The 15,947-nt window shown below is 40.2% G+C and overlaps 1 protein-coding gene, 1 long non-coding RNA gene and 1 pseudogene across 5 annotated transcripts in view; 1 reads left to right on the top strand and 2 right to left on the bottom strand.

Moving 5' to 3' along the window:
• On the bottom strand, window positions 1-3,254 carry LOC105418976 (integrin alpha-6-like; annotated as a pseudogene).
• A 4,378-nt stretch (window positions 3,255-7,632) lies between these two features.
• The window catches only part of LOC115252402 (uncharacterized), a 25,792-nt gene continuing 17,477 nt past the window's right edge, over window positions 7,633-15,947 (top strand). Inside the window, exons 1-6 of one of the 4 annotated variants that reach the window (XM_029847448.1) lie at window positions 7,777-7,907; window positions 8,023-8,355; window positions 8,436-8,771; window positions 9,356-9,445; window positions 9,541-9,599; window positions 12,923-12,964. In XM_029847448.1, coding sequence (XP_029703308.1) covers window positions 7,853-7,907; window positions 8,023-8,355; window positions 8,436-8,771; window positions 9,356-9,445; window positions 9,541-9,599; window positions 12,923-12,949 — 900 coding nt within the window. In that variant the 5' untranslated portion in view covers window positions 7,777-7,852 and the 3' untranslated portion in view covers window positions 12,950-12,964. Of the gene's footprint in view, window positions 7,908-8,022; window positions 8,356-8,435; window positions 8,772-9,355; window positions 9,446-9,540; window positions 9,600-12,922; window positions 12,965-15,947 lie in introns of those variants that run through there. The other 3 variants (XM_029847445.1, XM_029847447.1, XM_029847446.1) reach the window with 3 other exon arrangements.
• Window positions 15,464-15,947, bottom strand: part of LOC115252413 (uncharacterized) — a 20,566-nt gene continuing 20,082 nt past the window's right edge. Inside the window, exon 3 of the long non-coding RNA XR_003890862.1 lies at window positions 15,464-15,505. This is a non-coding gene — a long non-coding RNA (uncharacterized lncRNA). The remainder of the gene's footprint in view (window positions 15,506-15,947) is intronic.

A 15,947-nucleotide genomic window follows, 5' to 3' on the forward strand; every position in this document is an offset into this window, starting at 1 on the left:
GCTTTGGCCAAAGGACACTTGAGATGGACAAAATGAACCTTTTGCAAGCTCAACCTCAAATTCATTATCAGTTTTGCATATTACATTGCATCTGAAGATCTTGTTCTGCATCTTCAGATAATTAAAAACACATTTGACTTCTGTGACCTCCAAAAAGCACATAACAATGAAAGAAAACATTTCATTTGCGTTATTAAATGACAAACAATGAGGTAATGATGCACACTTACCCGTATAATTGCAGTTTTAGTTCAAAAAATACTTTGGCCACCGCCTCAACTGGTTTTAAGTCCTGCCTGCTGGTTCTGAAAGATTATTCACATTCATGTAGAGTATAGCTCACTGATCAATAACTTATGCCGGTCTCTGATCACTTACGTTTGAAGCTGCAGAGTGATATTCACAGCCTTTGTACTCAAAGAGATGCCTGATGTTGTTAGCATCACACAGAATGTAACCTACAGGGAGGAAGAAGAAAGTGAGGATAGAAGAGAAACTGGTGAGGAAATTCTGTGGGACTGACTTCTGCATCTCTCTGGATTGGGTTTCCCAGTCCACAGTCTATTAGAGTCCCTTTGTCATTGACTGTACAGTCCACCTTTGGCTCCTAGGGTGATGAAAGATGATTTGGTTTTACAGCTGCAGCATGTCGTCCGCTCTGGTAACTTACAAAGGTTCCTAAATCCTCCGGCACTCACCGAAGCTGTGCTGACAATATCAGAGTAACGGAGAGTGTCTGGCAGACTGATGATTGAGCGAGTTTGGTGGGCGTCATCCCCGCCCCAGTTGGTCACTGTCAGCTCCAAAGCGATGTCTTCCTCAGTTGGAGTGATGACTGCTACACCATCCTCTCTGACAGAAGGACAGAGCGTCCAATCATGCTCAGCTGTAGATCTGTTCCATTGGGCTTGTGGTGCCTCGTCTTACCCGCTGAGCGATCTGAACACGCTTTTGCCATTTTCTGTTTGTCTGGAGCAGAAGTCATACTGTAGATGGAGGTTGCTTTGGCAAATGTTGTCGCTGCCGCAGCCTCTGTTTAGGAGGGTGATCTGTCAAAAACACACAGGGCAGAGGTCATTTGTTACTCTTTCAAAGGTTCTAATATGCTCTTGTGGACAAAGGCGCTTTCTAAATTTAAATGGTCAAGATTTGTGTACCTCTGAGACCTTGTTATTGGGCTGAAAGCGGTCCAGTATGGGTGTAACCTGCCCACTGGTCCATTGAGTGGAACTCCCCAGAGACATAGTAACTGAGACGGGGATAGAGTGTAGCCGGTCTTTGAAATCCCGCTGCAAGAGAAGTGGTCATAGTCATCTTTGTCTGTGAACCAGATGATGGGTCTTGTAACACAAGAAAAGAGTACCAGGAGTCTGAGCTTGATGTCAGTACAGATTTCCATATCCTGCCCCGGCAGCTCCAGCTTCACTCGAGGAAGCCCCAGAAAACCCACTCTGGGAGGAAGCCTGACATTGCTCTTCCTAATATCAGCCTCAAAAGTGTAATTGAGTACTGCAAAGGGGAGAAAATTAATGCATGTGGATGCAGCAGACGATTCAGTTAAGCAGCCTTTAAGAGATATCATGTAAATGCATTTTTTAAAATATCACTTCACGCTGTTTTACTCCTATTAAGTAGCATCTTCAGTCAATCAAATAGAGAGAAACTTGAAAAGACGAGTGTGATATGTAAGAAAAACACGCTTGAGCTGTAAAATAACTGTACAAGTGCAAAAGAACACCCGATCAAAGGTGCTCATGTTGTCATGTCATGTATCGTTTGCGTTTATACCATACCATGTACGTTTATCACACTGTTCCTTTGTGATGTCTATTTTATCCGGTGTAACTCGCAGGGTGCTGCTGACACGGACCACGGGCCTCGCGCTGGAAGCCGCAGAAAGACTGTTGATCATTTCAATTCAATTGTCTTCATCTCCACGTGCTTAAGTTTTTAAATACCTATAAACAAAGACAGAATCGGACAGAGATCCTACAGCCAAATCAGGGTACAGATTATCGTCCACGTCCAAGTTCCCGGACAGTGAATATCCAAAACAGCGTCACAGATCTGGATCTGGATGAGAGCACTTGAAGAAAAGAGAACATTCAATCTCCCTTTCGGCAGAAATGTCCCTTCCAGGCTTCCATATTTACGTCCCTACCCTGCGCTGCCTTTGTGTTGATACCGTTTGACGAGCCACAGTAAAGATACACTCGGCCAGACCCATCATATGGTGCTCCAACAGCAATATCTAACAATGGAAACAACAGTAACATACACGATATTAGTTTTTTGGTCCGTGGCATTGTCTTAAGCGTGTGATTTGTATTTAAATATACTGCAGTTCTTTTTCAGCTAGATTATCAGCCTGTAGTTGTCACACATGACCGCAGAGGTCGCTGTTTACTAGGTTTCGTCTTGCTTTGACGGCTCCTTGCCAGCTCTGTGGTTGACGTTTCAGTGTGTCCGTCGTTTTTATATTAAAATGACTTAACCTTCATAATTATCTTGATTGGTGTCTCCTATGTTTTCCACGGCGAGTCCAAACATGGAGCTTTGTTGTCCAAGAAGCTGAATTGGAGCGATCTTCTCCCAGTTTTCTCCCATGTCGTTAATATATATATATACTGCTCCTCCAACTAACTCATCTTTCTTATAGAACTGTGGTGCCCCTACAGCAAGGTCCTCCCATCTTTGGAAAAGAAAAAAACAGCCACTAATGTCAATATTGATTGTTAGGTGAATTGTACAGTAATACCATCATTGACTGTAAAGAGGCTGGGAGAGAGTTGAAGGTCTCGGAGGATAAATAAAAGATAATTAATAGATATTGTTCTAAATAAACCTACCCATCACCGTTGAAATCAGCTACAGCACCACATCATATCCAAAAGAAGAGGCTAGACCCGGACCAGAGAGGACCAACTCCACAGACAAGTGTTTCTTCTCTAGGGTCTGGCCTAAGAAAGGCCACCTGACCACTGTAACCTCCTCTGGGAGCCCTGAAACGATGGTCAGCTCACCCTTCCTGATAAGAGCCAGACCAGATCAATGGAGAATCCTGGAGGACAGACCCATTACACTTATTAGTGAAACTATAACTTTCATTCAATGGGAAAAGAGTAAGACCAAACTCAAAACCAACCCAGGTAGCTGTTCCTCAGGAGAGGAATAAGCTCGGGATTAAAGTGGTCAATATCTCCGGTCTCCCGTGGGTCATCAATTGGAAATGGAAAGTCGTCTATAGCCTCCATGCGTACGATTCCTGATAAATCACATAAAATTATTATAAATATTAGAATGACATGCCCTGTTGGCAATATGCAAACCAATGGTGGTTGTTCCGGAAATTGCTGAGATGTTCAGAGTCACAAACCACCCTCCTCCACGTCTTATCTTGCGTCTGGACCTGTGCCTGCAGGTCATCTCCTAAGAGGTAACACTGGCCTGTCAATAGGTGAGCCACAAACATCTGGGACCCATTGCTGGTAACGATGGGCGCACATCTACAGAGACAGATAAGAAACAGGTGAGACCGGTTTTCAGTTTTCCAGGTTTTGCTTTATTCTTTCAGGTTGTGTTACTCACCATTACATTTTTCCCAGGACCTTGACTTGTTACTCTTACTCCCATCCACTGGCCGTCTATTCCTCTACTTTCAAGGAACTCTAGAAAATAAAACCACTGAGGAGTTTAAATTTAAAATCAGGAACTGTTTTTTTCTCATACTTGTTTTTGAACTATAAGCAGATAAAGAGTTTTGACCCTTTCCTGACCTAAATTATAAGATGAACCTTAAGCTGCAACACAAGCCCTTGTGTTCCTTAATAAAAACTCAAACCCTAGTGAAATATTGGACAATTCATACAATTCAATTTGTACTGGTAAAGTACAAATCACTGGTGTACTGGTAAAGTACAAATCACCAAGAGAACCCCCCCCAACCATCACAGCAAGCGAAAATGGCCCATATTTCCAGCAGCATCCTTTATTCAAACTCAATGGGCTCACAGCGTTCAGATGTTGTTGCAAGGTCACACTGGTAAACAACACCGGTAACATTGACCTGGTTCTGATGTTTGGCTCGTGGAGCTCCCACCAGCAATCTGGACAAAACACCTCAATTGGTGAGACGTGTGTATTCAAAGACAACTGAGGCTGTTTTGTACTCACAGGTTCCTCCTGGTAGGGTTCTGCTGCTGGTGCAAGGCCACAGAGAATCCAAACAGGCTTCCCGGGTCTCCGCTTTTTTGAGCAGATTTTTGTGTCTAGACTGAATGCTGAAACTTGGAAATGCCAGAAGTTGCACAGACACCATTTGCAGTGCATCACTGTGATTTTCCAGGTAGACATTTTGCAGAAACTCTCACTCGCCGAGAAAACACGTGCAACCGCTGACAGAATAGGGATCAAGGTTTCTAACTAGCTCACCTCAACCACAGACAAAGGACAGGGTGTGGTGCTATTTACCACCACACAAATATAGCTGCGACGTTGCGCTTTATGACTTCTAACATTAGTAAATATTAACCCACTTTTACTTTGGTGGGTACATGAGAGACTTTCTGAGCAAAAGTCTTGTGGCCTGCACAGATAATCAGTCATGAGTAGATGTGTACAGATACAAATAAAGTCTCAACAGCACACCTCCACTCGCTCTGCAAAAGGAAGCAACACTAAAGAGTTGCACCGCCACTGTAAACTTGGTAAATTGCAAACCAGGCCTATGAAACAATGTGCTTAGTGATATGTGCACTGCAGAAACAACCTTTTTTGAGTATCATGACTATGAAATAGACAAACATTATAATAGTACATCTGTATTCCAGAGCATGACCACATGTCATTTTTTTTTTTTTTATTGCATGGTTTCCTTGATACTTTCTTAGTTACACAATTGTTATTGTTATTGTACATCACATTCACACCTGCACCACAGCAAAAATGAAACTCAATTATTCATTTGCATTTGGACTGTCACTGCGCTCTCTCTCTCTCTCTCTCTGTCCCTCACACACGCACACACACACACCACACACACATACACTCTTTCTCTCTTTCTTGCTCTCTTTCTCACTTGCACGGTGACAAAGGACCATGGAAAATTCACACATTTGTGGTGGGTTTGGTCATAATGAGGCTTTAGGGTCTACTTCTTTTTAAAGCATATGAAAATAAAACTGCTTCTCAGATGTTTCAAGAATTGCAATTTTTATTATTTTTAAATTCCCAACAGAGAGATTTTATGGCGAACAGGCGTAACAAAAAACATGTCAAAAATGTTTCATCATCTGTCTACTTAGTTTGATTTTTGATCCTTGGACCACTGGTGCAGCTGTCCTTCACCTACACCCACTAATAGTTTTAGCAGATGTTATCTAATGCTATGAATGGGTTAACTGAAGAGGCAGAGGGTAAATTTTGAGCTGATAAATCTTTTCTTTTGTCTATACTGATTAAGGTCAACTCACTAAAAGGTCAGAGCTGCACAATGTTAACCGCATGTACTAAAATTGTTTGAGGCATTTGTTGGGGCCAGTATCCTGTTGAGCAAGTCATATGGGTTCTGGTAAAAGAAAGACATGCAGCCAACCGCAGTCTACTTTTTTACCTCTGGCTTGTTTCTTTCAAAGGTGATGAGAAGCAAATACCACAGACCGATGTTTGTCAGTTGGGCAAGGCATGCAGTCGAAATGGAAACTTATTTTTTTCCTTACCAAAAACAAAAATGTATAAATATAAATAGTAACAATGCATTTTTAACTTGGATTATGAATTACAAAACTTGCCTATTTGTACTGGCAGGAAAAAAATGGACAACAATGACTCAAATTTAAATTCCTGTGAGGTGCACCTTCAGGGGCTGACAGTGCAAGGGCCGTAAAAAAAATAGCTGGTGGGAGTTGATAGTAATTCACAGTAATGTGCAACTGAAATTGATCTGTTAATCATGATTTCTTAAAAATAGATGCTTGTGATATGCTTGCTAGGTCATGAGATCATCAAATATAGTTCAGTGCAGCTGAAGTGATAGATGAACTTTAGATTTTCTAAATGACAAATTTAATATAGTAACTTCCATTTCAGTAGGAAATGTGTCAAAAATAACCAACAAGCACAAGTAAAGAATCAAAAGGCCAGGCACATCTTATTGTGAGGATAAATGAATATTACTTCCCCACTTCTACAAAAAATCTAGTCTTTCTTCTCAGCTATAGCACATGTGACTCAAAATGATAGTCCTGGTCTAACGTCCCCCAACACACCACACACACACACACACACACACACACACATGCACGCATGCACACATGGTTGGGCCACCACCTCAAGGTGGAGAAAAGATGCAATGCAGTATAATGTGTTTAATTTAATTATCAAGTATTTTGGCTGTAGTTATTTTATTTATTTGTGGTAGGTTTTTTGCTAAAAGACAGTAAAAGGTTATTTGAAAATAACCTTTGAATATCTTATCTGGGCTGATGTGCATGTTTCATCCTAAACAACCACAAACTGACAAATGAAATATCTGATTTCATTTCATTCCTTCCTTTTCTTCACAGGGGGCCTATCGCTACTTGCTTGAATGAGTTGCCAGCTCATTGCAGCATTTGGAGGTGCATTACCTTGCTCAAGGGTACCCCGGCTACACTCCAAATGTGTCCTGACACCTGGCCCTACTACCAGAACACTTGTTTTGTAGGCACCGGGCCTTGAACCAAGACCCCTCTGTTCCTCAACCCAGTCTCTGACAGACTTTTTTTTATTGTCAAATTAATTTGGATTTGAGCCCATGGGTTTATTTCTGAGCATCGAGTGTGAGAGGTATTTGGGTTCTTCTTTCATTTCCTGACATCAAAGGATGTCACAAGAAGCAGAAGAGCCAGAGCAGTTATATAGTGATGCTGGTGATGTGATGTGCTTTTACGTGTGAAGATTCCAAAATAAAGGTGACAGTTTGACTTAAAATGTTGTGAAGATACTTTGTTTAAAAATTCACTTATGGGTCATGTTAAGGGTGTGCAATATACCAAAGGACTTATTCTCTCTCTGAGGATTTAAACACTTATTTCTGTGAGTGAATATGAATTATGTCATCAAGTTAATGTTTTTAACGATGAGCCCCAGATTGTGCAAAAAAGACCTTAAAATTTAAAATTAGTGTCATTGAGGGACTCATTCCCCTCCCGATATTTCCCACAGTGTCTCGTTCATGATCAGCATCAGACAGTCATTTCCAGTCATTAATGTTGCACCCTTTTTCTGTGTTTTTAACAAATTGGACTAAGCCTTTGCTTTTTGATGAAACTGTATATAAACCTTGTGAACTGCTCTTCATGTTTCGAGTTGCGGCTCTACTTTAGGGCCGAAAACTTAAACCTCAAATGGACACCAAAGGAAGTTTTGATTTTGATTCTTTGGAATTGTATTTTCTCAGTGCATGCACAGCAAATCACCAGCAGGGCGACATTACACCTTTTAAATACCTGCTAGATTGCATGCTTTGTTGACTTGATTCTGCCTCTGCCCTCCATCAACTTTTAGGTTCCGCATGTTGGATTATGAATTTTAAAAGTAGTAACAAGGACTAAACCACAATAACAAAGATCACATAAAATGCTTCTCATGCTCAGATTTTATATTGATTTTATATTGAATGCTTGTGCGTTATGGTTTACCCTCAACCGCATCAGCAAAGACGAATTAAAGAGTCTGTAGTCTGAAAATGTGATGGGCATATTTACAAAAAACACATTTCCTGCTTTTCAGCCAATCAGAATAGTTACACTGTAAGCGTTCCCATATCGAGAGGACTGTTAGTGAGCTACCACACCAATTGTGCAAGAGAAAGATGCTGCATCACATGATTGGAGGTCTGGCTGCTCTGATTCTCCTCAGTAGGTTATGTAAGTGCCCTTTTTTATGTTGAAATGACTGCAACCAATATAATTCCAGTTAAAAGATCGAAACAGGTAGATACTAATTTGCTTTGTTTCTTCTGTGTTTTTTCATTGCCTCCAGCTCAAAATGAAGACGTTCCTCACAAGATCCCTGTGCGTGTGGTTAACCAGGGCGATAATGTCACCTTGACATGTCCAGGTTCTTCTGATGTAACTGGGTTTTTCTTACACAAAATAAAGTTCGGTTACTTAGCTCAGACATTTGCAAGTGGCTACAGCAAAGTGTCGCTCCGAGGACAGTTTAACACACCAAGATTTACAGCAACCACAGAGAATTCTCTGCATCTTTTTAAGATCAGAAACGCTTCCAAAGAAGATGAAGCGACATACTTGTGTCAAGCAGGAACAGCGTACGAAATGTCATTTACCAACGGAACAGTTTTGATTGTGAACGGTAACGTAAGACCACACCTGAGTCTTTTTTCTGGTGAGTTGAGAATAACATGCTTTCTCTTTTCCATCCACTTCACCCAGACCACAAAGGTCAGAACTCGCTACAGGTGAAACAAAGCAAATCAGTCCACCCGGGTGGGTCGGTGACTCTCCAGTGCTCGCTCCACTCCAAGAAGGAAAAAAAACGGCACACGTGTCCAGCTGAAGACAATGTGTACTGGATCAGACTGGGGTCAGGAGAATCCCACCCCAGTATCATTTACACACCCAGCCACAGCAGCTGTGAAGGGGAGGAAAGAAGCTGTTTCTATACTTTGTCCAAAACGGTCAACGTCTCTGATAAAGGAACGTACTACTACTGCGTAGTGGACATGTGTGGGCAGATCCTTTTTGGTGGAGGAACCACGCAGCTGCCAAGTAAAGGAAACATATTTAATATTACCTGTATTAATATATTTACTGACAATTAACCAATTTTTCTTGTATAGTTTTGATGAGGTTGGCTGGATAATTTGCAGTGTTGTCCTTCTTTTGTTCTCTTTGGACTTTTGCAAGGCGGTTCTCAGATAAGCAGGAGTGTGGTGATTATGCAATAATTTACTTGGTAAAAACATCCGAAGCATCTCAAAGCTCTACTGCGCTATTGTGAACGTGTTTTCAGTTTATTCGAGGTAATTAGTGCTGCAGACCTAAAAAAACAACAACAAAAAAGATCTCCCATCTTCATCAATTTTATTTAACATGTAAAGGAGTAATATGGGTTGGGTGGCAGGAATGATGCTGGATTTGCTGGTATTGGGTTAAAGTTGGAAACATTTTTTGAATTGACTGAACAAACTGTGCTATTATCATTTGTGGCACAATTATATATAAATATATTGTGTTACTGTGTGTATGGAACTGTTAGGTTACATTCGCTGTTGTTTCAGTTCTTATTCTTGGTTCCTTATAATGATTTTATAGAAAACACACGTGAAATGAGTGATGGTTTCCATTTCCAGCAGATGCACGGGTCCAATTCGTTGTTGTGATCGGAATACTGTCCGTCTGCTGCGTGCTGCTGCTGGCTGCTTTAATCATCTGCAGTAAGCGTAGGTCCATCGTTTTCACTGAATTGTCATTCAAAATCAACATTTATTTGATTTTTTGAATAAAGCTTTTTTAGCACTGATGCTTTCTTTAATAGGAAAACCAGCAGTCCTCACGACTGGTGACCCCCACAGCTCAGCTGAGGATCATCTGGAGGTAAATATATGTGTGGATAATGTGAAATGAATCATACCCTATATATTAACCAGGCTGACTCTTTATCAAAGTATGTCATGGAGTTAATAATAACAATAACATTATTATTATTATTATTAGTAGTAGTAGTACTAATAATAATAGATAAATACATAAATAATAAAAGAAATAAATAAAAATCAAAAAGTGCCAAACAATCCATCATAAAACATAAATGCATGAAAGGCAGTCACATATGTATGGGGGGGAAAAGTCTTTAAAAGTTGTTTTTAATAAATTGTGTCTGTGGGGACCTGCAAAGAGGCCCCGGGTCCCTCATGGTGAGGATTTTGAGCCGAGGGAGCGTGTTGTGTTGTTCAGAATGAGCAGCTCTTTGAGGTCGGGAGCGTTAGTGTGGATGCACTGGTGGAGTCTTGCAGCTCTGTTCTGAATAGACTCAAGTTTTCAGGAGATTTTGGTTCCTATCAGGAGTGAGTCGCATTAGTCCAGCCTGGAAGAGATGAAGGCATGAACAAGTTATTCAGGAGAAAGTTCTGGCTCATTCATGCCTTTATGTCCTCCAGACAGAGAGTGAGTGAGGTGAGTGATGGTAGAGATGGAGCGGATGGTGAAACAGAAGACAGGTCTGTTTTATATAAAATTGGGTTTCATCTTTGTAGGAAACAGAAGGAAATTCCTTAGCGAATGACGACTTGTGGCAGCATATATTGGATGAAAGGGTAGGGAGCGTTAACTAGGCAAAGATGCAGTTTTTCCTTGGTCTGTGATTAAAATCCTGGAGATACATGTGTGTTCATTTGACAACAAAAGGAACGACTCTAAAATTGTTCCTAGGAAGCAAATCTGTTTTATTTTACCTTTCAAGACAAACTCATGCTTATAAACAGGTTCTGAAAGAAAATCACAGTGTCACCAACCACTGTGGACTTACCCTCTGTTCCACTTTGCATCTTTAGTGATGCCTTTGCGTGCATGCTCGCTTCCCTCTCCTCCTCCTGCTTAGGACCTCTGTGACCACTGGGGGGCCCAAGGCCCAGCAAATAACTTAAAAAAACCCCCAAAAGTAAATTTTGTTTACATGGTTGAGTGATGATGATTCAACTTTTGTCAAATGTATATGCTTGTGTATAACAAATGTGTTACTCAAGGCTACAGTTGGAGGTCAGTCATGATATATCCTGCAACAATGAAACAAGTAATGCATAGCTTTCACCACAAATGCCCAAATGCATCACTATATTTGTTGCAGCCAAAGTTGCAGACACTTAATGTCTATGTACCACAGCGACATCAGTGTTGAGTAATTTTATTTTCTCCCTACAAATGAACAAATATCAAACACGCACTGGTGCTGTGTCACAGTGGATACATTGAGTTCCTCACTATAGAGGGTATAGGGGTTGATTTTGGACACCGCCTCAGATTTACACGTCATCATTGGAGATTTACGTGTGTTGATTATTTTCAGGATGCGAGTTGAGAGAAGAGAGCTATGTAACGCTGAATTTCCCCTCAAGAAAGAAAAGGCATGCAGCAAAGGGGGAGTTACCCCCAGAGTGCATTTACTCTGGTGTCAGAGGCTGAAAAGACTTATATAGAAATAGAAAGAAATAAGAAAATCATTCAAGAGGTATTTCACCCAGGATGACAAAATGGATGCGTCTTTGCTGTGGACCTAATGTGGGAGTGGTGACTCTGAAAAAACTGCAACGATTGTAGACATGTGGTTATATATGTGGGCAGAATTAGCAGAATGGCAAATGTGCACACATCAGGAAATGATGCGAGAATCTAAGTTTCAGTCTGAGGGGAACTAAGTACTGGTTTACTGCAAAATAAATAAATAAAATATATATATACCAAACTCATTGGATCCGTTTTCACATAGAATTCTCATTTTATTGTCATTTATTTTTGTTATGAGATGGTATGCCAAAAAAACCCAAACCCCCCAAAAATGACGATTATTGTAGTTAATTTGGTCCCCCAAAAATCATTAAAGTGGTCGTAAAGCAACTCTTAAACAGGTTTTTTTTGTGTGTGAATGAACTGAATCAACAACAACACCATTTTAGGGAAACGTTGGGGTGGTCCATTTGTCACCAATCCCCCATTTAAATATTCACCATGTGCTGATGATGTGTGAGTTATCAGTGGATACTTCAAGGTATCAGCTAAAGCAGGCGTTAAACTGAGTTACATTGTGGCGGGACACATAGGGGTGTATCTCACACCCAGGTGATGCATGGGGTGATGGGCGTGGTTAGTCCCTTCATTAGATGCACTGTTCGAAGCGCCATTTAGTATTGTCTGGTGGATGCGGAATAAAGACGTTTTTAAAACCATCTGCTCAGTCTGAGTCGTTCCTCGTCCTGGCCACAACGTCACAATAACATCAGCCACCAATTTTGCCTTTAGGTACAGTCAACTTTCCCCTGCTGCCCCCAGAGAGGCGTGGCATTTAGTTACAGTGAGTTAAATACGTAAAACACAGCATCTCTTTGCACACAATTTCATTTGTTAATGAAGGAAATGACCAAAAATATGGTAAATGAAGTATAATGTAGAAGTCAGCCTTAATCAAGCCCCTCCAGAGTATTCCCTGACATCAGAGTAGATGCTTCTTTCTTCCTTCTCTGTATCATCATTTCTCACTGATTTTCTTCGAGAGCAATGTTTGGAATGGCGAAACCAAATCCTGCTCCTCACTGGTCTGGGAGAAAACATGGACAATCATCATTATTAAACATTATGTATGGCTGTTATCATGTCTTTAACCTGTTGATTGCAGGATCAACACTGACTTTTACAAGCAGTTCCTTTGCAGAGTAAAACGAGCTGTTTGGTGCAAGAAAAGTACACAAGTGAAGTAAATTTGCCCAAAATGCTTCTCAAGTAACTTTAAGACATTTAAGAGACGTGTTTCTTACCAGAGTGCAAAACAGCCACAAAGGTTATTCTTCTGCTTAGTCCTCAGATAAATAAAAAGGACGATGAGACCAACGGACACAGCAGCACCGAGTGTGTATAAAACTGTGGAGCTTATATGGCCATCTTTAATTTTCACTGAAATCATAAAATTAAAATAATTAGCATATTTATTGCCAATTTGAAATACAGGAAGTAGAATGTAAAAATCAACTTTTACCTTCAATTTCGGGCTCTGAGCAGTTCCCCCATGTCTGCTCACATTTTCCTACGGAACAACACAAATCTCCAGAAGAGCAGATGTTACTGAAGACGCTGTTTCTGGATCTGTTTAAGTTGTTTTCATCCACTTCCACGTTGTTTCTTGCAATGAAAACTGAAAAATGGCCCAACAGATCTGGAGCCACAGCAGCGGCTGTTGAGGTCATCCAGAGACGTTGGGTTCTCGGAGTCAGAGAGGACGGGACACTGGAGGAGCACAGAGCGTTCTCCAAGGGGTCGGATCATAGGGATGAGCCGTGGGGACACCATCAACTTCGGATTCTGAGACAAAATTAGGCACAATGAATTCTGATAAATGAACTGTGAGTTTCCAAAGATGAACTATGTCCAAACCAGCAGATATTCACCTACTACTGTTAGGTCTACTCTTTTCAAAAATGCACTTTTCTCTCCGTCATGCAGAAATAAACTCCAGTATCATCCACACGTGGGTTTTTAATAACCAAATCAATGATCCTGATTCCATTTTGGTTTGGAAGTGAGAATCTTTTGTATGATGAGATTATTTCCGAGGAGTTCAGGTAAGGTTCCAGGAATAACTCTGATCCATGAGAGGAGTGCTGACGTCTTGCGGGGACACTTCAGTCTCACAGTCTCTCCAACAGTTACATTCTTGGTCTCAATGTTGTTATTGTGCATCCTGTAAAGGCAAATAATACACCCAACATAGGAAAATGTGTTTGATCTCTCCAAAAGGACAGAGCAAAGAGCAGATTCTTGGACCTAATTAGTAAAAAAAATGTAGTTTCCTGTGTTACTTACCCCCAAATCTGACAGGAAAGAGGAGGATATAAAATAGAATCAGCATTTTCTACTTAGTGCGCCTGTCGCGTCTCACGGGTTAAAGGTGCTGCTCAAATGATCAGATGAAGGAAACAGTTTCATCACAGTGTGCTTGGTTCTCAGTAAGAGCACAGGGAAGTGATATCAGCTCGTTTTCCAACCTCTGAAACTGAAGCAGAGTTTTTATTTTTAAAGTAAAAGCACTGTGATGACATTTCCCTTTTCTTAAATCTGAGAGTATTTAGTTTTGATGGTGAAGGGAATTCATTGAATTTTAGCTCCCTGACTCGCCAACCAGAAATTTACAGCAGTAACCCAAAATTATGTTTAGAAGAGATTTTGGTTTGTGTTTTAGCACATCCAATAAGATCACCTACACTTCAAACCAATTTAATTTAAACTAATTTACTAATAATTACATGTATTTAATATAGAATAATATTAAGAATGAACAAACTCTCTCCTTGAGGCAAGTGTGGTGAGGCAGAAACCATGAAATGACCCTGTTTCCTTTAACCCAACTGGTAGAGAGAGGAAGAGGTGCAATAGAGGGGGGTTAGAAAGACAATAGACACGTTCAGCACAAAAATATTTAGATTTAAAATTCAAAGAACAATAATATACAAGTCTGTTTAAGCGAAATGGAAAAACAAGTGGTGTAATGACTTCATCTACCACGAGGGGGAGACATCACGCTACAGTACATATTCAAATTGTACTGCAGCACCAACAATTACGCATTTGTGCTTAAACTTGCAGCAGGTTTTTGAACCTGAACTGGAACCAGTAGGTCTGTTTGATGTGGCTCAATCTAATAGGCAGTCCATCAAAGTCTGGTGACATCCTGATGTGCAGAATTATTAAACAAATGATAAACTAGGATTGCATTATAATTATTAATTATTATAATTTTTTGATCTAATCAGCTCACATAAAAGATTCTTATAAAGCTAGCCACACGGTGCTTTAATACTAGACCAATGTCTGCGGATGTCCAGACCTCCAGTGGATATAAAGAATAGTTGAACATTTTTTCACTTAATTTATATTCTAGGCCAATGGTTTGACAGACAATTATGTGGTTTAGACAGTTTCATAGGTTTCAATTTCCGTGTTTATCGGATGCATCTGTTCATTGTCAACCAAATGTCTATTTTACTTATATACATAGTAACTTATTAACGGCTGCCTTACAAATGAACTAAATTATTGGGAAAAATCTGGAACAAAACATAAAAGGTACGTTTTAGCCGTTTATTAAACACACTAAAGCAAACTTTTAGTTAATTCTGGTTTATAATAACATAAATGCTTTTGCTGGGACACACCAGCATTTATTTGAGCAAGTTTCAGAACAGTTTAACAAACCTACAAAAAAGACAATATAGAAATAAAACACCAAAACTGCTAAAAAGAAAAATCTACAATAATCACAATAATACAATGAACAATATTAAGAAACAATTTCAGGTTGAGAGGAGCAGAACTGATCAAACCTGACCGGACCAATTTTAAATTTTAAATCGGTCCTTCTATGGATACAAAGCAGCTCTTAAAACTCTGAAAAGCTGAGCGATAACGTCGCCATATTTGTACTGTGTGTAATTTCATTTGAATTGTCTTAATAAACAATGTGTTTCCTACATTTGCATTAATTTCCTCTCACGGGGGTCCTCACTTCAGAGTAGACTGTTTCTTTGTCTTTGAGACGACCTCTGTCTGGTTGAGCTTTGCTCCTGGTGAAGACTGGAGCAGAATAACACATCTCCTCTTCTGTCTGAGCAGACACAGGGAAAAATCTCCATGTTAATCAAAAATCAGTATTTACACGTCTATAACGCTTTTGATTGTTCTGATCCTCACCGGCTGAGTGTCCTCGTCACTCGCGCCTGTTGTGCAACTGAGTACGGCAGCTGTTTTAAAAATAAGAGAAATAAAAACAGCAGAGTAAAACGAGCTGTTTGGTGAAAGAAAAGTACACAAGTGAAGTAAATTTGCCCAAAATGCTTCTCAAGTAACTTTAAGACATTTAAGAGACGTGTTTCTTACCAGTGCAACAGCCACAAAGGTTTTTCTTCTGCTCAGTCCTCAGATAAATAAAAAGGACGATGAGACCAACGGACACAGCAGCACCGAGTGTGTATAAAACTGTGGAGCTTATATGGCAATCTTTAATTTTCACTGAAATCATAAAATTAAAATAATTAGCATATTTATTGCCAATTTGAAATACAGGAAGTAGAATGTAAAAATCAACTTTTACCTTCAATTTCGGGCTCTGAGCAGTTCCCACATGTCTGCTCACATTTTCCTATGGATCAACACAAATCTCCAGAAGAGCAGATGTTACTGAAG

Source organism: Takifugu rubripes, chromosome 14 (assembly GCF_901000725.2).
Source record: "Takifugu rubripes chromosome 14, fTakRub1.2, whole genome shotgun sequence".
Classification (NCBI taxonomy): Eukaryota; Metazoa; Chordata; class Actinopteri; order Tetraodontiformes; family Tetraodontidae; genus Takifugu; species Takifugu rubripes.